The sequence below is a fragment of the Excalfactoria chinensis genome, chromosome 5 (assembly GCF_039878825.1).
Source record: "Excalfactoria chinensis isolate bCotChi1 chromosome 5, bCotChi1.hap2, whole genome shotgun sequence".
NCBI lineage: Eukaryota > Metazoa > Chordata > Aves > Galliformes > Phasianidae > Excalfactoria > Excalfactoria chinensis.
Window position 1 is genome coordinate 6387939 of NC_092829.1, and position 23221 is coordinate 6411159.

Consider the following 23221-nt stretch of genomic DNA (forward strand, 5'->3'; position numbering starts at 1 on the left):
GCATAGCTGGGCCTGGAATCTGAACAAGGTTCCATGGAAACATGCTTTTTGCTTTGCCCAGTTTGACAAAGCATCTGATATTGGCATAAGTGAAAGCAGATACTGAACTAGATTAATGTTTCGTCTAACCTAGGACATACACTGTGTGCTTACCTGGTACAGACGGGTAAAAATGATGAACCACACTGAAGAACTGTGGCAGATGGAAACTTGCTTGCCCCAGTACAGGCTACAAGACTGCAATAATGAAAGAAGTAAAGAGAAAACGAGAAGGAAATCTGTCACTTGACTGTACATGAGAATCCTGTCGTTCCTAGATGGTATTTTTGGCAGGCTGCATTGTTAAGAGATTGTAACACAAGTGGTTTGTTTGTAGGTTGCACAGCTGAAGACCTCAATGCAGTCAATAGTGGAGCAGTGGAGAGTATATGATGACATTTATGCAGAAGTCAGCCTGCTGATGACAAGATATTTGTACTGCATAGACCAGTGCAAGCCTTCTGTGCTGTCATTGGACGCTTTAAAAAACCAGGTTAAAACACTCCAGGTAAATCTCCTGAATTTGCCTTAATTCTATGCTTACTTCTGTGCCTTTAAACAAGCAAACTCCACTGAGAAAGAACCACACGTTTTTCTCTCAAGCAGCTTCCTTTTTACTGTAGTGCCACAGAAGTCAGTGGATTTTATTTTCCCCACTTATTTGCTCTTTACTCTCCATAGACACTGCGGCTTGTTTCTAGATTTCTCACTGTAGACTTTGCATTCATTAAGGAAGTGAAAGATGTTGGCTCTTGGCTCACGGGCTGAAATGGAATTTACCCTTTCACTTGTATTTCCCACAGAGATGCCCTGCCACCAGGCTTCAGCTGGAGGAGATATTGTGCACCAGGGTTGTGAGAGAAAGTTGGGCAAGGGACTGTGTCTCTAGATTTGTGGGTAGCTCTGCTGCTATTATAGAGGTAGAGTGTCTACAGTGGGCATTCTGGCTGGCCTTGGGTATGACTGCCTTAAAAAGACATTGGCTAAAATCTTCCTACCTGTCTTTACACCTGTGTCAGAGTACCTCTTTTGGCTTGTCTTCAAGTTACATCAGCAGTGGTACAGGTCAGACCGAGATGGTAAATCCTGGGCATGTCTCAGCAATAAAGTTTGCTTAAGCACTTCCACTCTTACCTAGGGACAAATAATAAATGAGAGGAACTGGGAACCTTCTTACCTCTCTCCTTACTTCACCTCATTCATTTTTAATCTGGATCATTTCCCAGCGTGATCCATGGCAGGGTTCTGCAATCACTTGTGTCAGGAGGAGAGGAATACAGTGGAGATGGAGACATGAGTTATTGAGCTGACTTTACCACTAATGGAAATTTCCATGGAACAGCAGCCAAAAAACAGACATTCTGATTTCTAGTGTATTAATTTTGTAACTTCAAAGCTATGGGTTTTCACTTCAGGTTAAAATAAGCTGACTGAAGGATCTTTTCACTCTGACCCCTTCTCTTTTAATTTCTTAATTTTTAGGTTCTTGTTTTTTGCAAACTTTTTGATCTGTGCTGCAAGTGTGTAGCTTTATTGCAACTGTATCCCTTCCAGCCTATGGGATACATCAATGATCCTCACAACTCATTTCAATAATCTTTTTTGCAGTCTCTTCAGGATGAGCTTGAGAACAGTGAAGAAAGTTGGGCCAAGCTCCAGGCGGCTGCCAATAATCTGAAGAAGAACTGCTCCCCCTCCTTTGCAGAGATTATTGACCAGAAGTGCACAGAGGCACACACCAGGTATGCTTACAAAAAAGAGCCACATCTGTCAGTATTAAATAAAATTGCTGAGGTAGGATTTCAAACCCTGTCACATTTTTAAATCCATTAGCGATGCTTAGCTGTCTCAGGGTACCCTTGTGAAGAGTGGCTGGTGCTACCTGTTTTGTGGTGGAACACAGAGCACAAAATGATACTGTGTCAACTGGCTTTCAGTAACCCGGCTGTGAATGCAAAGAAACCCCCATAGGACTCTTACACCAAATCATATTCTTATTTACAAGGAGCATCTCCAAGCAAAATGCTCTTATCACCATTTGATATGTTGGCAGGTGGAGCTCAGTAAATGAAGACATCACTGATCAGCTGCGGACAGCACAAGCAACGCTTCAGCTCTGGGAGCCCTATGATAGTTTATGTTCTGAGGCAGCAACCAAGTTACAGCAGCATGAAGAGCAGTGCACTCAGCTCTTGGATGCCCGCATGCCTGAAGATAATATGATAGAAACCCTGAAGCAGAGGATACAGGATGTAAAGGTACATGAATATGTTTCTGCTGCCTTATGCAAATCAGGATTTATTAAAATAAATAAATAAATAAATCTAATGAAAGCTAATGAACACCTTCATTTCCCCTCCACCCATGCATCAAATAATAATCCAGTCAATGCAAAACATGAAATCTGATTTTTCCTATTGACAAAAACTTTTATTCCCTTCAAATACTTTGACCAGATCCCGAGGCCAAATCAAACTACAGTTAGCATAGGGAGCAAAGAGGAGCAATAATATTTAGTTACAGTCCCTTTCTGCTCCATACAGAAAATCATGGCTATGCTGGAAAGGATCATTAAGCTAAAAGTGATTTACTTTAAGCAGCACAGCTTGGGAGGAGAGATAATATCCACCAGATCAATAGCTGTCAAAAAAAAAAAGACCAGTTTTCCAGAACACAGAACCATCTTGAGGTCTTCTACAGTCATCCTTAAATTGGTTTCATTTGCTTTAGGTCTTTTTTTTTTGGCCTGGTCTGATAAGTTCACAGATTTCTGAGCTCATTATATTATTCCAGACACTGCTGACTTTAGGTAAATGAGATTTCATACTGAGACCCCAGGGTACATTTGACTCTTTCAGGCAGCAAACTGTCATTAGGTTCTGACGTTTTTGGTTTCTTCAAAATGCAATAAAGAAATACAATAATCCTTATTTCAGGCCAGAGCAATGATTTGTCACACCTTATGGAACTTTATCCACATATCGGAAGAGGTCCACAGTATCCTATTTTGCATGTAGCCAACTGAGAAATTTTCTGCCAAGAGGAAGAGAACTCATGTGTTTCCCACCATGTCAGAAATAACTAACAGTGGCCAAACTTAGAACAAAGCATTTCAACTTCTTTCTGCCCTGTTGATAGCTGTGACATGCACATTTGTAAACACGTTAGCTACGAGGCAACACGTTTGCTGGAAATTTTTGGGAAGATGTTTGCACCTACTAAGCATGGCATAACCACCAGTATGCCAGTTACTCTGTAGGCCCTGTTCTAGTTTGCATGAGTGGGACATGTACAATTCACTCTGTTTTGCAAAATGAATGATGAAGTGGAAGAATGGGGAACAGTGACAAGTCGTGTTTCATGTATATGAAACTACACGTGCATTTTAAGTTGTATTTTAATCTCTCCGATTTTATCTTCTGGTAGATACTACCGCAATAAATACAGGTAAAGTCCAGTACGCAGTGTAAGAAATCAGAATGGGTTTTCTCATGTGACAAGTGATAGGACACAAGGAAAAATGGCCTCAAGTTGCACAGTGGGGGTTCAGATTAGATGGCAAGAAGAATTTATTTGTGGAAAAGGAGGTTAGTCATTGGAATAGAGAAGTAATAGAGTTGCCATGCCTGGAGGTATTTAAAAGGTGTGTGGCTATAGAAGTTACAGATGTAGTTTAATGGTGGACCTGGTAGTGTTAAGCGATAGATGGACTTGATGATCATATGAGTCTTTTCTGACCTAAATGGTTTTATAATTTCAAATTATTAAATTGCTAAAGCAGTAGCTTAAAATATGATCTGTTCCAAAGTAAGGATCTAAGAGCCATTTTGCTTTTTAGGGAATCATGTCTGTTCTTTACCATCAATCAAAAGCCTTTGTTCAATACAGTAAAGACAATATACAGCAGCAAATTCCAGGGAGAGTCATGGCTAAAAGTACATGACACTTGTAGTAATTGGTGTGTTTCACAATGACTTCTTGCCATTCCTTGTCCAGGTGTCAAGTCTGTAACAGTGATATTTCTCATCTGCAGTAGGAGCAATTTTCTTCATCTGCTAGTGTAAATCTGGTCTGTAGAGATAGATATTCTAATTCCTCTCCCTGATTTGTCCTGTAAAAACAGTAAAGCCTGCTGCCTGCACTGATGTTTCATTGAACTTTGAACTGTGCCTTTCCCAGCACTAGAGTCAATGGGTGCAATCCCTATTATCCTCTGAGTGAAAGTATGAATTTGGCTCACGGAGGAGATCAACCAAAAGAGCTTAGTTACAGCAACAAAAGATACTAAATGAAAATGGCACATGAATGAAGATCTGATTCATTTGCTGACCTTTTTTAATTTCCTCTTCTCTCATCAGAATTTACAGCATGGTCTTCAAAGCATAGTGGGATGCCGTTCCCAAATTTCTGAGTTGGCTGATCAGATAAAACAGCAGGCTGGGACAGCTGCACAAGCCGTTCTGTTGGAGAAGCTGCAACCTCTCCAGAGAGCATCCTATTTGGAAAAGATGTTGCAGAGGAAGTTAGATGAATTACAGGTATTTTTGTGAATAGAAAAGTAGTTGTCAAAGTGTGTTAACTTCTTCACTGGAGTCCTGTATTCCATGAATGGAAATGAAACTAAAATAGTAGATTAAAACTCAGTTTTTATAGAACATAAAACTTGATGGTATGGTCAATTATGTAAGGAAATAACACTTGAAACCAAAAGGACAGATGAAGGAAGGGTTTCGGCCTCTTATGTGCTGGTGTTGCTATAACATGCCTTTATAAGTGGACCCTCAGATGATTACAGGTCAGGAATCATTTTTGATTATTAACTTTGAACTAAGTTGTAAACTTGCTCAGCTCTGCCTTGTAACAATCCTAAGGGCTTCAGTTTGCTTCAAAAAGAATGAAAACAATGTACCTAAAACCAATCCAGATCTACAAGAAGGTATTCCAGATGCCTATTTTTCTTCCAGACACTTAAGAATCTCTCAAGAATTATTGATTCTGTTTCTTGAAATCTGTTTTTGCACTTATCCAGTGCAAACAATGAATTTCACTCTGTGAGTTATAAATACATTGGAAGTTGGATTGGACATGTTTGTCTATCTGATGATATTGCTTATTGCTCCTTCTTGTATAGCAAATACATTTATTAAACCAGCTCGTAATTAATGTAAATCTTCAATGTTCATTCCAGTTTAATCTTTCACAACTGGAGGATTTTAAGAACTGTCTTGAAACTCTGGAGGGTCACGTCAAGAATTGTACAGATGCCTTTGATAGCCTCCATCTAGAGGGAGAAGCAGACAACTCACAACTACTCATGGTATGTTCCATTTCCCAAGTACAAAAGTAGAAGTAATCAGGATTTAAGAGTCCTAGTTAAGGAAATACACATTCTAAATATAGCTTGAGCACTTCCAACAGAGTTAACTGTAATTTCATCCCCCAAAAATTATTAAAATACGTAAAAATTAGATATGCGTCACAAGCAAAATGGGTTGCATAAAGGGGAGGAAAGTCATGTGGATTTGGAGTTGATAGGAGATCCTTATTCCCAGCTTTATTCTGCAGCTACCTTGTTTTTGTACCATATATGCAGGGTACAGAGTTAATCTGCAAGTGCTGGCACATGCATATCTGCTCAATACTACTAAGAAAGCCTCCTGCAAGGAAACAGACGTGTTTATTTCCTATAAACTGTGAAGTTAACATAAAAATCTGGTTTCTTGAGTTAGCATTTTGATTGCAATCAACTTTCTTTTTACTTCCAGAATCACACACTGGAGCTTGCTGCCCTTTCTCCAAGCATAGAGAGTTTGAATGAAGCAAGCATTAAGCTGCCCCTCAGTGACTTCACCCTAAAGAAGATGCAGAGCCTGACCCGGCAGTGGAGTCAGAAGACAGCAACTGCTTTGGAACATTGCAGGTGTGACAGGCAAACAAAACGTCATTATTAACTGTGTTCTTTTCTTTGAGGAGAGTGAAAATGGAATTAAAGCATGGGAAGTATTACTAGCTGTTAACAGCTTTCTTGGAGGGCTTCTACATTGGATTTCTACCAGATTAACTCCAGAGTATTTCTATGGTTCTGTGATTCTATGATTTAGTGGCTAGTTCTGTTCCAAGCCACTTGAAGCAAAAACATAAAAGGCTATGAGTGAAGAAAGGTAGAAAAGTCAACCAAAACCCTACTGTGTTAGCATTAGTAATGGCCACATTAAAACATACGCAAACATATGCACAAAACCAACCACCGGCAAAATAGATCCTGAAGATTTCTTTTGTTTTGTAGTGTGATGGAGGGAACTCAAACTGATGAAAAGAAATTCCTTCAGAAATGTGAAAACTGGATGAAATTCCTAGAAAAAATGAAAGAGGCCCTGAAGAGTAACGTCCCAGGACAATTTGAAGAACTACAAGAGCAACAGAGAGTCTATGAGGTAAAGTTAACTCTAAAAATCAAAGTATCTCGAATGATGAAGGTGATCGGAAATGCTTGGAAATAGAAGTTCTTTGCTCTCTCTTACACCTCTCCAAATCAGTTCACTCTTTGCAATAAAATGTAGTAAAACAAGTATAGCAAGGGGTGAATTCGGCCTTATGTCTCTTTTCTTCTACCTTTCCCATCATATAGTCTAGATTGTATTTCTCATAATCCAGCAAACATCAGCTCCTTTTGGGTTACCACGAAGGTGCGAATTCCTCCTGGTATTACAGAAGTGTGGAACCTTTTAGGGTGTGTATGTGATAGCACTTGAAAATACTTTTGGCATTTAAAATCACTTGTGCTGTCACTGCAGAGGAGCAGAACCAGCTTTCACAGCAAAGATTGTTCAATGAATAGTTAAAACTGTTGTTCTTGTGCTATTTTCAGATGCTGCAAACTGAGATTTCCATAAATCAGCAGACATTTAATTCTATCATAGCAAAAGTTCTACTGTTCCTGGAATCTGGAGAGGCAGAAAAAAGGTAATACGTTTGTTTTTCTCTCAAAGATTTTGCTAATTCAGTGAATGGGTTCTCCTCTTTGCATTCAGTATTGGACACAAACTCAAAGTGCTGACCAGATTTTCTCTTTGAATAATCTCCTGGCAACTTTTGCAGAAGTGTGAGGAGGTGCAAACAGAAACACAGGTGCTCAGACTCCACTTTTGATAGTAACTGGATGTTCTGCCAAATAAGATTAGTTAATTGGTCCTGTACATGAAGCTTCCTTCTCTGCTGCTGCTTCTCTGCAGTTGTTTGAACAGTGTGATTGAGAGGCCAACTTCTTGCAGACGTAACGAGAATGCTGCATATAAAGGTCCCTTTCTCTTTTTCCAGAGTTCTCCATTTCAAATGGAGAAACACATCTGTATAAGAGCTAATATGGGGGCCATGACCTCCTGCAGAGAAGCAAGAGGGATAGCCAGGGGCTCACTTTAATCATCCCATCTAGATGATATGGGTCATCTAAACATGTTGCAGGAGAAGTGAAAGTGTTTAGATGGGTTCAGTAGCAACACAAAGCCTTTTCACTTTGCAGTGACATCCCCCTGCTGTAGGATTCAGTGATGGCTGAACTTGCCATTGCAATCTGGTAAATGCACAAATCAATTTTGCTGCACAATGAGAGATCTCGCGTCACTTGCATTATTATCTTCCTTGTTCTTTAGACAGATATTTAGTGCATATTGTTTCTGTGATTTCTGTACTACATATGTTGCTATAAATTAATAGCAAGAATGACTTGCATTATCTATTTTTATACCATGTAAAAGTTGTCTTGTTTTGCTTAAAACGTGGAATATGTAGAGCAGAGCTAAGCTTGTGGATGTGTAGAGCTTTTTGCTTAGCTGGGCACTGTAGTTGGAATTTTACAGTATTCCAAATGTAAATCCATCACAATTATTGGAAATACAGCCTTGAGGTCAAAATATTTTACCACTCAACACCTATTGTCTACAGGACAGAGTTTATTTCCAAGCTCACGTTGCTGAAAGAGCAGTGGCAGAACGTTACCTGGTTGGTTCAGCAGAGGAAGAAAGATATCGATGGACTCGTGAGCCAGTGGCAGCTCTTCAGGGGTTCGCTGAGGAGCCTCAGCAGATTCCTTGCTGATACAAACAGTTTCCTCACAGCTGTCAAGAGCCAGGACTGCTACAGCCTTTACCACCTTAGAAATCTAATCCATGATTTCAAGGTATTGTATCTGATAAATCTAAAATCTGTGATTTTCCTCAGATTTAAACTTCTCTCCAGTAAGAAGAAAAAGCTTTAAAATAACCTGAATGTGTGATGATGTGTGTCGTGAGTGTGCAGGAATGGACACCAGGTGCCAGAAGCAGAAGGGAGAGAACTTAGAAGGGCATCTGTCCTTGTGGCCACCACTCCAGAATGCAGTGAAACCAGGCAGCAGTTTTTCATAGCAGCACCATTTTGTGTGCAATGGAAAGCCCATTTCCCTTTGTTCATACTGGCTGCCTTGGCTTTTCATTGAATTAACCTCCTTGATTTATAAGAAGACAAGAAGAATCGGTGAAATTGGTGGTTGCTTGAAGAAATCTATAACACTTCAAAATGCATTGAAGTCCTCTACTTGTACTTTCCAAAGTTTCTCATGTTCCCACACAGCTAATGTTGACTTAACACATTACCAGTATTCCATTTGCTGCTAGCCTTGTTTCATTTCATCTTTATTTTTACCTGCTGTTTAAGGATGATTTACAGCAGATTTTTCAAGTTAATGCTCATGCTTTTCATTAGTGAGAAAAGCCAGAATATCTTCTCTCTCCCACTCCAAATTGCCCTTCTTTCCTGCTGTTGCTTTAAGGAAAGAAACAACGATCATATTGCTTGTGTTATAGACTAAATTGAGTCGTAGGCAAATTAATATTGATGGCTTATTTGGAGTGTGTCACGATTAACAGCTAAGAAACTTTTTGTCTTAAAGAGTAAGGCAGTGATTCTTCAGAGGTGGCAAGGCATGTACTCCTCTATCATTGATGTTGGCGAGAAGTTGCGCACCGACTCCGATCCTGAGACCAGCGATGTTCTGCAGGAAGAGCTCAGCCAGCTGCAGCAGAGCTGGGGGGACACGCAGGTCCAGCTGGAGAAGATGAAGACGCAGCTCAGCAGCATCCTGCAGGTAGAAAATGCTCCTCCAAAGGAGGAGCAGCAATTGTCATCAGGGCTTGTGGGAAGCTAAAAACATAGTCCTTTAGCTCTCCAAAGGAAAATGAGGTTCATATCCATTTGTTACCATAATGGATGTTCCCACTCTGATTGTTGTCATGCATCCATGGCCTTAGAGCTCTGCCCTGCTTTGAGGTATGATGCCTGAGCAAAAATTCAGCCTATAGAGGTTTAACTTTACTCACTGCTCCACCTGATGCTGTACCTGTAAACAGAAGCGCAGATCATATTTATTTCCTTAGAACAACAGATCTGCTTTCATGGCCAGACAGCATATTTTAATATCATCAGTGAAATGATCCCTAGCCTTGGATTTATACTAAACGCCTCTCACATTGAACATAACAAGATAAGCAGAAATACTCCTTAAAACACCTTTAATCACTACAGAGTGTGCACTCTTCTCTGTAAATCAGTGCACTAAAGTCCTGTGGGTGTATCACCATGTATCAAAGAGAAAATCCAAATACCTAGAGCCTATGATTATTTACTTCAGTGGACTGAAGATGCTATTGTGGAACCTAGATATATAGTACATCATGTCACATCTGTGTCCGGCATGCTGTATCTTAACTTCTTGGGTCTCCTTGAGCAGAGCTGGGACAGCTGTGAAAAACAAACCAAGGAGTTAGAAAGCAGTCTGCGAGAGCTGAAGGATGAAGTAAAAGATCCACTTCCGGTCGAACATGAAGAACTCTACAAATCCAAGGAACACATTAAGGTACTGAACGAGCATATTGTATTTATATGGATATAGTCTTTGCACGTCACTCAATCCCTTCGAAGTCAATTTCCCATTATTCAGTGGCTCTGAATTTTTCTCCTTTATACCATCCTGGTTGCTGCCAATCTGCAAAGTGCAGCTGAACTGTCTGCATGCATGAGAGAGATTCTTCCTGCAAAAAAGTTATTGCTGTAATATTTTTTACCTCCTTCTCACTTCCCACCATCTGAATTTATAAAATAAGCTGCTTCTCAAACAAGATGTTAAAGAGTCCCTGGTCTGAGCTCAAGCTGGCTGCATCCTAATGGCTGCATATTCTCTTTTGTTTTCCAATCTGTTTTGGATGGAGAGCTCCTCAGGCAAGAGAGCTTGAAAGGATGCAAAGCACTGTGCACACCTGTGGGATCCAGAAATAATTAAAAAGAAAGAAAATTAGAGAAAGGGAGTGGCATAAACCCTTGCAGCCCACAGTACTTAATGAAAATTAAATGGCAAAGCATTTCCAAGGGATGGGAGGTGTTATTTCTGGACTGGTCAGTTTTTCATCATTCTTTTATGAAGTGAATCGTTGACTTGTATGGTGGGAATAAATAAGCTTTTTAGTGAGCCAAGGCTTTGTACTCATTATCAGCTGTCTGAAATCTTCTTTGTGAGCACTGGCTGCCTTTGCCACAGCAGCAGTGCTGGCTGCAGTCCTGAACTATTAGTGAAATGGCAACAGACAGCTCCTGCCTCTAATTCCAAGCAGAGAAATTTGGCTACAGAGATATCAGGGTTAGACAGGACCACTGCAGCTGCTACTCTGGGATATCACAGCAGAATAAAATACCAGGAGCATAATGGTATGAAATTCTGATACTGACTTCATTATTGCAGGGATTCGACCTTTATCAAGACAAACAAATGCATATCTGTGCATCTATAGGCAGTAATTTGTTTTGAACTCAAGTAAATGTTTCAGCTTCACTTTTTTATCTTTTTTTCCTCCAGTGTTGAAGCAGGCCAGAAATTGCTTTTAGGATTTAGATAAACGACTGGATCTAAAGACCTGTGAAAATACCCATAGGGCTCAGACCCAGAACGATTCTCCTGCCACTTGCTATTTTTTTTCCCCTGTAAAATGAGACCAATTGAGTTCTATGTAAGAGCTTTTTCTGTCAGAGGAGCCAGTGACCACCTTGCAAAAGGGGGACCTCATGTTTAGAATCTCCCATTTCCCAGTTGCACGCAGTGCTTCTTTAATTCTGATCAGGAAAGTGCATAACCATGTTGCAAAGGGGAGTGGGAGGAGAGAAGCCATAGAAGTGGTGTTTATGTGAGTGAGCAATTTAAAGCTTCAGATTTCTGAGAAATCTGATGAAGTGGCTGTGAAGTCACGCATTAGCAAAGGGAACCCGATTTTTTTCCTTAGCATATAAGTAAGCAACCTGAAATTGGAACAAATGCAGGCAGGAACAGCTTGGCCAAAATAAAAAAAATAACCTGAAAACCTAAAGGAATGGTCACATCTTCCTGGCTGTGAAATTCTGTCCTGAAGCACGGGGAGCTGCTGGGCTCCAGCAGCATTTTGACACGTTTGGCCAGAGCAGCCCTAGTGAATGAGCAGCAGCGCTGCCCTGGGCTCAGGGTAAAACCCTAAGCCAAACCCATAGGGTCCGCATCCAGTCTGGCTGCAGAGCGCTGCACAAGCACCGCACATTCCCCTCCTCTCCTCCCCCACAGGCCAGGCAAGGGATTAGCGAGCAGGTTTGGAAAGCAGAGGAGCTTAGTGCCAAGGCTTGTGCTGGGTGTTTCCATGCAGGAACTGGAGCAGTCGCTGGCAGACTGGGCCCACAACATGAAGGAGCTGCAGGCCATGAAGGCGGAGCTGGCGCACTGCATCCTCACCGAGGACATGATGGTACTCCAGGAGCAAGTGGAACATTTGCACAGGCAGTGGGAAGAGCTCTGCTTGCGAGTAAGTTTTCTGCATAACGTTTTTATATATCAAGATGCTCATAGGGCCTGGAAGGCAAGGGGGAGCAGGCCAAGTATATGGGTTTTCTTTTGAGTTTGGGTTATTTTTGCTGCATTGGGAGGGAATGGGACTTCTCCTGGGGCAGCTGAGAAGGGCTGAACTTTGTCCTTTGTTTCCTGGCGACAGTGCTGTGATTTCTTTATCTTTTATTTATTGATTTATTTATTTTCACTGCACACCCTTTGTAAGTAGTAAGCGCCTGCTTTGCAGGAGCCCAGATGCAACTGTGCGCTGCCATAGGTAGCTTTGTTCAGGGCCGCCAAAGGGAGAGGGGGAGGGAGGGTGGATAAACACAGGAACTGCCTGAGGGGTTGAAACTGGGAAAGGAAGGGGGATGCCCTAGCGATCTGGTGTCAAAGAATGCCAGATGGGTTGATAAAGAAAAATGTGTTTAAATGCAGACACTGGGTTTTAAACACATTCTGAACTGGCTTGTCTGTTCTGTTGCAGCAACACGCTGCAAAACATTTGCATTCTTTGTATCTTGTTGTTATTACACTTAATTTAGTTCTGCGTGTGAAATAGCCAGGGAAAAAGTACCAGCAAAGTCACATGAACTTGATTCATTGGGTTATTATGCACTTTGAATGGGTGTTTACTTTGCCCCCTTAACAGGATTGGAAGAGGCAACATACTTCAGGTTTTAAGTCAGTCAGGATGACTCTACTTGTCAGCAGCCAAACTGTTGTCTCTCACAAGCTTTTATTCCACAGTTTGCAAAAAAATAAATAAGAAGGAAAAAAGTGCTTCACATCCAACCCTTACTTAGACCAAGGTGAAGCAACGTCTGTGGGAACACTGCCAGAGCAAGGAATGAGCAGCTCTATTTATTCCACAAACGCTGATGCGATGAAATAGTTATTTGGGTTTCTTTTTGGCCTTGCAGCAAGAAAGGATTTAGTATCTTTGACAGTTAATCTACAACCAGAGTTGTCTCTGCTACTGTTTCTGAGCTCTGGAAATAATGCCAGCCCCCCTCCCCTCTCACAAGGCTGTTAGATGTAAATTGGAATGCCTGAGCCATTTACCTAATGGAAATCTGCAGTTAAACCTATAAGGAGAGAAGTTTGTTGAGTTTTTTTCCTTATTTTTTCTGTGAACTGATGATGAACTTTGGCGAACAGCCCTGAAAACTGATCTGTGTTATGTATGTACCCAACTACTGCCTATCCAGGCTGTATAATAATTTCAGTTCAGATTCAAGATTTCCACTTGGATTTCTGGAAGGAACAGTATTGTGTCCTGCCTACCTTGGAGATATGGCAGGAAATAAATATTACATAAGTTTTAGACAAAAAAAATCCTTAGTGGGAGTAAATCGATTCCATGCTGCAGCAGAGGGACATACTGAAATGTTTGACAGCCCTAATGAGCCTCCAGAGAGCCTGCATGGATGCTCAGAGCTGGACACTTCATTGGTTCTGCTGCTAGCACAACTGCTTCGTTTTGGCTATCAAATTAGAGGAGTCAACACGTACTGCGTAAAAATGCATCAGTATTTTTTACTACAGTGTAAACAGTGAGATGGGAAAGCCTTTAAGTGTGAGGCATCACTGCAGCTGTCACGGCCATGGGAACAGAACTGCCAGATGTCCGTGCTGCACTGGACAGGGACACAAACATGGTTAGTGAGCAGATGCACTCAAGGGATTAGTGTTTGCATAGCTGCCCTTCTAAGGCTGGTCACAGATTTAACTGTTTTTTTAATCAGTGAGCCCTGTCCTAGCAAATGCTAGTGTTCAAGAGGGATGTCTGGTGCTTGGTAAACCTGCAGCCTGCCTTGAGGATGGCCAGAGAGCTCCTGCATCGCATGATGGGTGCAGAGCTGGAACTGGTACTGGGGACAGCTGGTTTGGGGTGACAGTGCTCAAAGCAAAGCATGACTCGAAGGGCTTGTGTTCTTAGAAGCTTCTGTGGGATCTGTTGACTCCTTCCTGCTTTACTCCTGTACTAGTTAGTCCACTAAGAACTTCCTTCTAAATGTTGTTGCCCCATGCTTAGAAGACAAAAATAGAGTCAAGATCATCTCAAGATGTAATAACAGTATTACTGACGTGCATAGCCCCTTATCTCAGAGGGTAAGGCCTTATGTTATGCCAGGGGAGGTTCAGGTTAGATGTTAGGAGACATTTCTCAGAAAGAGTGGTGAGATGTTGGTATGTTCTGCGCAGTGAGATGGTGGAGTCACTGTCTCTGGAGGTGCTGAAGAGATGTGGAGATACGGCTCTGAGGGACACGGCTTAGCGGGCATGGTGGGGATGGGCTGACTTGTAGGTTTGGTCATCTTACTGGTTTCTTCCAGCCTTAATGATTTTGTCATTCTATGATCTCTTAACTGAGATTATCATCAAAGATTTAGACATTTCATCTCCCTACCCCCTTCCTTATAAATAAATAAATAAATAAATAAATAAGGGAGAAAAGCAATAGAGTGAGAGAATATCAGTTGGTGCCTCCCACTTTGATCCCAGTTGTCTGGAGCTGGTCTTGCATCCACACGACAGTCTTAGATTTTACTCTGAGGTACCAGATAGTGCTAGAGATTAGATTAGGAGGATCAGTAACTGGATTTTGATGAGTCACATATTGCACAAGATGCACATTAGGTGTGAGGAGGAAATACTTTTCTTGGCGTGGTTTGGTATTTGGAGTGGCTATTTGCAACAGAGGCAAGCGGGGTTATGTTCCATCTTCATTGCACAAAGTTTATGGGTGAGAACAAGGGGTTTCCTGTTTCTTTTCTTTCAATAGGAAAAAATAAAGAGCTTACCTAGGTGCTACCTTTTTTGTGCTGTACATGAGGCCATAATAAGTAGTATATGGTAATTATATACTTTATATTACCTTGTTTGGCATCTTCAGATTTTCACTGAGTAATATGTAAATTGTTACACGGTGCTGTTATTTATAAGGCTGTCAGTCAGTGCAGTTCTGAGGGAGAGAATCTGGTGTTTGCTAGTCAACTTTTGGCCTTGCTATCCAAAATAACTTGTAATAACGATCTGCTTGACGGTTTTGAAAAGAAAGCTAGAGATACTTATTAAGTGCTCCTGCAAAATGAAACATAATAGAATGCAGAGGAGAAATTAGAGGGTTCATAATCAACTGTTTTCCTTCCTGAGAGAGATGTTGTCAGCATTTCATTTGTGTCCTTATCCATAGGTGTCTCTCCGTAAGCAGGAGATCGAGGACAGACTCAATGCCTGGATTGTGTTCAATGAAAAGAATAAGGAGCTCTGCTCCTGGCTGGTACAAATGGAAAGCAAAGTGCTACAGACTGCAGATGTTAGCATTGAGGACATGATAGACAAATTGCAGAAGGTAAGTAGCATTGCCGCTTTTCTACAATTGCTTCCTGATAGCTGGTTATGCAGCAGCCATTCCTCATCTCTTCCTTGCCTCCCAGAAGGAAGCAACAGATGCTATAAAAACAGCATGTACAGACTTTTGTGAGGTGATGAGCTGCTCTGTCTGAAGCTCTTCTTGGTGTTTGGACCTGGGACAAAGCACCAGACAGAAATGCCACCTAACTGCATTTAGGCATGAGTGTAATGTGAGTTGTGTTGGTGAGGGGCTGAGCTGAGACATGCATAGCACAGCCCAGAGCTTCCTTGCTAGGGATTACTGATGTTCTGGGAGCATCTCACTACCTCCTCCCTTCTCACTGTTATGCAATTGGCAGCCAGAGGGCAAAGAAGAGACTGAACAATGGGAGGTGTTGTGGCAGGCAAAAGAGAGATTATCACAACCAAAAATGAAGCCTAATTCTGCCCCTTCTCAGTACTCAGTGCAGTTGGTGTTGTCTAATACTTTCGTATTGGTTTGATTTTAAACAGGGTGTTTTTGTTGTTTAATTGTTATTTCTGGCTGCTGTTCTTCCCGATGGCTTAAAGCACTCGGTGTCTAATCTCAGATCTCCTCTAGGTATAAATACTGGCAAAATAAAGCCATCCCAGACTTGAATTTGGGTTCTTTTGAAGTAGTTTGATTAAAAAATAAGAAAAGCTAAATCAGGAAAGTGGAGGCAAGTTTAGAACAACTCAGACATGGGGAAAGAAACAGAGAGTTTTGTTTTGCTTTGCCCAGAAATTAAGCGATGTTTGTTTATATTTCTCAGGATTGCATGGAAGAAATAAACCTGTTCAGTGAAAATAAGCTTCACTTGAAACAAATGGGCGACCAACTAATCAAGGCCAGCAACAAGAACCGAGTTGCAGAAATAGATGATAAGCTGAACAAAATCAATGATCGCTGGCAGCATCTCTTTGATGTTATTGGAGCACGGTAAGAAGATGTGTTTTCGAGCTTTATGTGAGATAAAAGTCAGAAGCTCATGCATCAGAAACTGACTGACAAAACTTTTCAATTCTGTTCAAGTTTACTATTGAGAGTCAAGTTAGCCTCTTATTTTTGTTATTACTGTGACTTGTTGCTGTATTATGACACCAGACAGTTTATCTAGTGCTAGAGGGCAGGATGTGAGAATTCATATGAAACACAATTTTATTTGTGGGTTCTGTGTAAAGAGTCAGGGAGATTTCTGTCTCGCATCTGTCAAATGCAGTCTGGTTCTAAGGCTGTATGATAGGAGTTCATTCGGGCTCTTCAGGAGATCATCCTGTTTTAAGTTAAGCCTCCAATTCACCATTACATGTATGAATGCATGAAATCTGGGAACAGATTCATGGCCTGTCTCTGTGGACAGCGTGATTTCTATAATGATTACGTTTCCTTTTGACCTTCAGAAGTGTATGGAATTTCATTTAATGTTAGGCCTATTTCTTTACTCAGCCTCTTTCCTAAAAACATCTGGAAGACCGTAGTACAATTATTTTGTTGTTCATTCAGTATATTCTGTGTGGTAATGAAATGGAAATTGCTACTGATGGAAATTAAAATGAACACTTGTGCAGTCCAACCAGTGACCTCTTACAGGATTCAAGATCTTTATAACATTTGAGTTAAGAACATCACAATCATTTTAGTATTAGTCTTGGGAGGATGATCACATTAACTAGCATCTATGAGGTTCTACCACAGATCGGGAGGAGAACGCTGAGCTGGTCTTACCTCCTACCTGAGTTTATTAGTAGTGCAGAAATAACAAGGCTAACACAAAAATTAGTATTGGCCTCAGTTTATCTCCCAAGGTTTTGTTTTGCCTGTTGCTTGCTTCCCTGGGCCTCAGGTTTGGTGAAGTGGGTGGCTGTGCTTGAAAACATAGTGCTTAAGTGTGCTGGATCATAATCAGGAATGAGATCTGAATTAACGGTGACACATGAGCCATGAATGATTAAGCAGAAGCTGCCTTCTTAAGATGTAACAGGTTGCAGATCAGTCTTGCAACAGCTCGTCTGTCTCCAGATACGTTTCTGTTTGATACTGTGTAGGAAAGAACGTTTTGCTTTAATAACAGAACTTCTTCTGTTCTCATCTTATGGTAACACGTCACTTTTCAAACACCTTTACGGTCATTTATGTCTTGTTGTGTTAGTTTTGCATCGTAACATTTTTTAAATGTAGATCAAAATACATGTTTTTTTTAAAAACTGAAGCAGACGTGGCACGTTTCTACTAATACCTAGGCAAAGCATGCTTAAGAACTGTTGGGATGGAGAGAGATCTGACATGTTATTATTCAGGTAGTCTCTGCCAACAGAGCATTTGTCTTTTTACATGGGGTGTCTTCAAGCCTTACCTTCAGGTACATGTATGGCAGTGCTTTGAGGTACCTTTGTGTGCATTTGCTTAAAGCATCAATGTGGCTCCCAGTATTGAATATCCAAAAGGGTATTTCAGCTATTGGGTAGCTGGTGTGTGGACTTCATACAGTTCCTGTTTTCTCGCCTTTAAAGGTTTGGATTGTACTATCTGCTACCTGCGATTTCTATCAGTTTTGTATTCAGGACAAGGATGATGAACTGTAAGGAGATGAGGAAAGGTTATTTTAAGCAGCAGGTCCAAGGTTATCAAGCAGCGCAGTGGGTTTTGCTGATCATCATGGCTTTAATGCCTAATGAAGGTGGATGAAAATGGTTCAGTGCTTGGACCAATTCTGCAGCATGGATGTAGCACATCTCCTCCCTCACCTTGTTGTGTGGGGCAGGGCTGGCATTTGGGCTGTTGTTGGTTGCTCAGTTATAAATATCCACCACACTCTAGGAGCGTTTATTTTGCTCTGCTTTCAATATTGTCGTGTGTTTTAGGGCACTAAGGAGGAGGCTCCTCCTGCACTTTCGGGTAGTGTCTCCTAGTAGAATGAGAGGTAATGAACTTAAGTTGCATGATGGGAAGTTCAGATTGGATATTAGGAAAAATTTATTCTCAAACACAGTATTCAGGCATTGGAACAGGCTTCCCAAAGAGGTGGATGGGGGGGGGTCACCATCCCTTGGAGATTTTCAAGAAGAGAGTATAGGTGGCAATGGGTTGACGGTTGGACCAGATGATCTTAGTGGTCTTCTCCAGCTTGAACAGTTCTATGATTCTAAGCTCAGACACTGTGGAGGAGACAGCAGTTCTACTCCTCCTAGGTGTGACAGAAGCTGGACTCCTTCATGAGGGAGCAGAGCAAGTAGCTTTGGAGGTGGGATGACCTGTGAATGTGGGCTGTGATGCTCCACACACACTGTGATGCTTCTTCCTTTTCAGTTTTCTTTTGCACAATCCTTTAAAAATAAATAAACGACAACAACAAAACAATTAAGTTGTGCCAAAGGAGAGCATGGAAACAGTGTGGTGGCAAAACTGCATCAGCTTTGTTGCATGAAAACATTGCAATCCACAGGATCTCAGCCATCAACCATTGCCAGGTCCATGCAGTGTGTAGGATGGGTTGGCAGGAGGAAGGTTATAAATAAGGGGTTTTAAGTTGAAGGAGGTTGGATATCAAGGGGAAGTTCTTTACTATAAAAGTGGTGAGGTGCTGGAACAGCTGCCCAGAGATGTCATCAGTGCCCTGTCCCTGGAGATGTTTAAGGCCAGGTTGGATGGCACTAAATGAAGTTGGTGGCCCCGCGTGGCAGCACTGAATCTCATGCTGTTATTGTAACAGGCCATAGTGTGTGCAGTGAGTAATGTACAGAGGTGTGCTATAAATTGGAGGAGAAAGTATCTATTGAAGACCAGTGTGTTGAAAGCTAGCTCTTTATCCTGGACACTGAATCTTTCTAGTAGACAAGCACTAATGACCCTGTGGCTAGAGGGTATAAAATAACCTATATCCACAAGGGAATGTAATTGAGATTTATAGGTGATATCAATTCTGTGGTCACTGATGTCTCCATGGCTGACCCAGCAACTTGGGTAACATCTACCATTTCTATATTGCAGTGTATGTGTATGTCTGTGTGATACCAGAATGAAAGCAAACCATCTCAAGCCAGTCTGTTCAATACAGAACGTTCCACCTGGTAGCTTATTGCACCTTTTAAAACCAATAAGCATCCTGGGACAGATGGGCAAATTAGGTGAGCTTCCCATTTAGTCTTTAAAGTGATTCTCTTAGTTCATGGTGACAAGCTTAGATCTGCCATATGGCAACGCTTGCAGGACTTAGCACTTTCATTGTATGCCTGTGCTCAGTTTGTGTAGTGACAAAGCCTTGCTGCATACTTTGCAGCTGGAGAGTAGATTGGTGCAAACTTGGAAAGGTCTCAAAATGTTCGCTTTCGTGGGGTAAAATGCATTAAGGCAGTGAAGTGCTTGGGTGAGAGAACAAATGAATTCTGTGCAGCTCAGAAGATACTCTTAACAGTGCAGGTTATTGTGCTGAAGTCTCTGCTGATAAAAGGGGAATGCGAGTGTACCAAGAGGCCAAAAGAGAACCTTGAGCTGACCATGAAGATGGGCATCAAATCTCTTTGCTTTTCTTCGGTCGCTGACCTTGTGGCAGCACTCTGTGAGAAAAAAACATAGTATGCTTGCACTCCCACCCAAGCAAAGGCAGAAACAGCAGAAGAAGCAGTGCACTGGCAGCGTGCATGTGAGTAAACAGCCAAAAATCCATGGAATGGCTTTTATATCCCTGGTGTACTCTGGAGCAGCACTCCCAAGCTGTGCCTGCTTTAACCGGACCTGCACTGTGTACACAGGCAGAGGCGTATCCCTTATTGTTCCATGGCCTGTTTGCCACTGACACAAACTGCATGCTTTGCTTCCCAGTCCAGAGGTAAGCAACTGCTGTGTGCACAGAGCTTGCAGTCAGACCGGAGCAGCAGCCACTGGTTGCAGGTGGGCATCTTGAGCATCCGGGAAAATCTCTGCCTTCATCTGTGGCTGCTTCTGGTAGTTTGGGGTCCATGGGCTGGTTTGGTCAGTAAGAAATATCTGCATTGGGGGGCATTAGAAATAGGTGGTTCCTTCCAATCCAAGTCATTCTATGGCTCTGTGATTTCTGTGCCTCCTGGCATCCTGCAGCTCTCAGCACTTTCACGAAGCTGTGGAAGGGGGATGCCATTTCTAAGCTGCTCTGGCTGTGGGCACACTGTGATGTGTTTCTTGGTGGCTCTGTTTCATGGAGGAAGGCACATTGGTTGGGTCTGTACCAGGAATGGGTTAAAATGACTGACTCAGTGCAAGCGTGAAAATGTGGTGAAACTAACAATGCCATGTGTGCCTCCTTATCATTTTAATAAATCCTTGGCAATTAGGGCTTTTCTTAGTATTTGCAATCCAACAGCCCTCATCATGGGGTCTGAGAGGCCTAAGCTACAATGTCTGCTCAACCTCTTCCTTCTCACACTGAGCTGAGGAGATAAAGGGTGTTTTCTACTGCGTACCAAAAAGAAATGTTACAAAGACATTCTTTAATCAGAGGGTGGTGTGTCCCTGGCACTGAGAAGCTGTGGGTACCCCATCCCTAGAGGTGCTCAAGGCCAGGCTGGATGGTGCCTCACTATGGCAGGTTGGTTGGACTTTGGTGGTCTGTAAGGTCTCTTTCAACTGAAACCATTCTGTGATTCCCTGTTAAATTCCCATGGGTTGCAGTAAAAGGAGAATTAGATGAAGCTCTCCATTGGCAATGCCTTGCGCTTGCAACACGAGGATATGCTGTATGCTGTTAGATTAATTGGGGAGCTCCGGTGAAGTTCTCCTCTGCTCTGTGCTTTCTCTGACCCTGCATCCTCCCTGCAGTGGGTCTGCCCCATAACTGCCTGGATGGCAGCAGGCTGCACCTTGTAGGCACAGGGATCGAGCGAGTTCACACCGCCCTCAGCTGCTCTCTGGGCGTATTTTCTGCCACGTTGCTTGCCCTTTGGCAGGGCAGCACAGTGAGCACCACGTGTCGGTCTGCCGTCCCACCCCACTGCAGTGCAGCTGTGCTCTGAGCTCAAAGGTCTTCTTACCTGCTGCAGACGGACCCTGCACAGCAAGCAAAACAAAGTCTGCTGCCGTGGTTACACCGTACAGCCGTGTTCAGTAGAATTATACTGGTCTGTGGCAGCACCACTGTAAAATCTCATTCTCCGTAATCATTTTGGTGCAAAAGAAATGATCTTTGTAGTTGAAATATCACTCACAAAGTGCCCGCTCTCTTTCCTTGCTCTCCAGATTCCCCATCCTTCAAGGATTATGGTTCTGTTTGGAGCTGTGACAGGATTCATTATCGTCTCAGGCAGGGTGGTTAGGCTTATTGGGTTATGCAATGCACGCTGAAGCGTGCTGGGAGTGGGGGGAGCCGGCTGGGCTGGGCATGGCCATGCCTCCCTGCTGTTGTTGTTCCCACCTTCCTGTCCCAGACCTGCCATGCTGAATGCACCTGACCGTCCCTGGGCCATAGCGGAACGGAGCCCGAGTGATTTAACTGTGCAGTGAGAGGCGTCTGCCTGGCTTTTTCTCTTCTGCCATGTGTTGAATGTGAGCAGTTGGCGAGCTCACACAGGTCTGCAGATTACCTGAATGCTGATCAGCCTTTGATTTCCAGTCCATTCCTTGCATTTTTGGGGGGATTACCACAACTTCTATTTTTTTTGTCTGATGTTTGCTGAGTGGGGAGTGACTTTTAACCCAGGGTTCCGTGACTTCCGCCTTATTTCCCTGCCCCATGATCGCTGGCAGTCATAACAAACAAATTATGATAGTGTGTTTTTCCACAGATGAGTGATACCGTAAAAGACATGGGGCTGTTTTGTCCTCCAGGCTCCTTGCTCGAGAGGCCTTCCTCCTGCACTGGGAGGTTACAGAGAGGACAGGGCAGTGTGTGGGAGATTTAATTCGTACTTAAAGACCCGGGATAGAATGGTACAGGCGACAGAGAAGAGCGCAGAGGAAGTAAGGATACACCGTGTGCGTGGGTCTGTGTGCGGATGGACCTTTGCTTGATTTGGGGTTCGCTTCAATTTGACCCTGCTGCAAATCGCCCTGCTTTGAGGCTCTGCACAAACAGAGAGACGAAATGAGCGCTGAGAGCAGCTCTGTCCGTGCCGAAGCCTCCAGCCTGTCACCGTGCTGTCGCCGGCCGCGGGCGGTTGTGATGCGTGCGTTCCTTCGTGTTCTCCTGTTGTGTCAGAATAGAGCTCTGGCGGGTTTGCTCTGAGGAGGGATGCGGCCGTTTGCCAGGTAAAATGCTGCGGGACCCAGAGCCGCCGTGGGCTCCCCAGCTCAGGGGTCGGGGAGGAGGACGGGTAAGTCCCCCCTCCGCCCCCCCCCCCCCCCCAGCGCGGGATGCTAAAGCAGCGAATAAATAGGGCATCTGTGGAGGAGGGGTTTCCTCATCCGTGCGTGCCGTGGTCGCACAGCCGCTCGCTCGGTCCCCCGGCAGCTTGGGATTTGCAGGCTGAGGAATGGTTGCTACTTGCGAACCGTAAGTGCTGATTCGGGCTCGGTGGCGGTGGGTCGTGGGGCTGCGGGGGACGGCTCCGCAACGCGGGTGCGCCGGCGCCTCAGCGCTGTTCCCCTTGGACAAGTGGCCGAGCCAGCAGGCTGTGCGCGGGGCTTGGAGGAGGAACGGCCCTCGGGGCCTCCGCCTTCAAATCAGATGTTTTGGCAGCTTGCAGCCAAGGCTGAGGAGATGGGCAGCGGCAGCCTTTGGCTGACTGCAGGGGGATGTGAGGAGAGCCATCCTCCAGCGTGCCCATGTGTGCCGAGCTCACAGCCCACGCACGCAGGGCTTGCTGTCATGTTAGCAGCACTGCTGAAATGTGCTCGCCCTGTATACGAAGGCCTGAAAATCACCGTTGGCATCACGGCTCGGAATCAGGTCTTTTGTCCTTCACACGGCCGAGCTCGCCCCGCACCTCGCTGAACAAAGGTTCCGGCTCTCGTGCATCTCA

The 23221-nt window shown here is 43.3% G+C and overlaps 1 protein-coding gene across 1 annotated transcript in view; it reads left to right on the forward strand.

Annotated features, from left to right (window-relative positions):
• Positions 1–23221, forward strand: part of SYNE2 (spectrin repeat containing nuclear envelope protein 2) — a 162388-nt gene that overhangs the window by 116452 nt on the left and 22715 nt on the right. The window contains exons 88-101 of the mRNA XM_072337588.1: positions 377–547; positions 1648–1781; positions 2093–2297; positions 4398–4577; positions 5228–5356; positions 5805–5959; positions 6326–6473; positions 6908–7002; positions 7981–8215; positions 8966–9160; positions 9803–9928; positions 11733–11888; positions 15111–15269; positions 16066–16232. Of these exons, the coding sequence (XP_072193689.1) occupies positions 377–547; positions 1648–1781; positions 2093–2297; positions 4398–4577; positions 5228–5356; positions 5805–5959; positions 6326–6473; positions 6908–7002; positions 7981–8215; positions 8966–9160; positions 9803–9928; positions 11733–11888; positions 15111–15269; positions 16066–16232 (2255 nt within the window). The remainder of the gene's footprint in view (positions 1–376; positions 548–1647; positions 1782–2092; positions 2298–4397; positions 4578–5227; positions 5357–5804; positions 5960–6325; positions 6474–6907; positions 7003–7980; positions 8216–8965; positions 9161–9802; positions 9929–11732; positions 11889–15110; positions 15270–16065; positions 16233–23221) is intronic.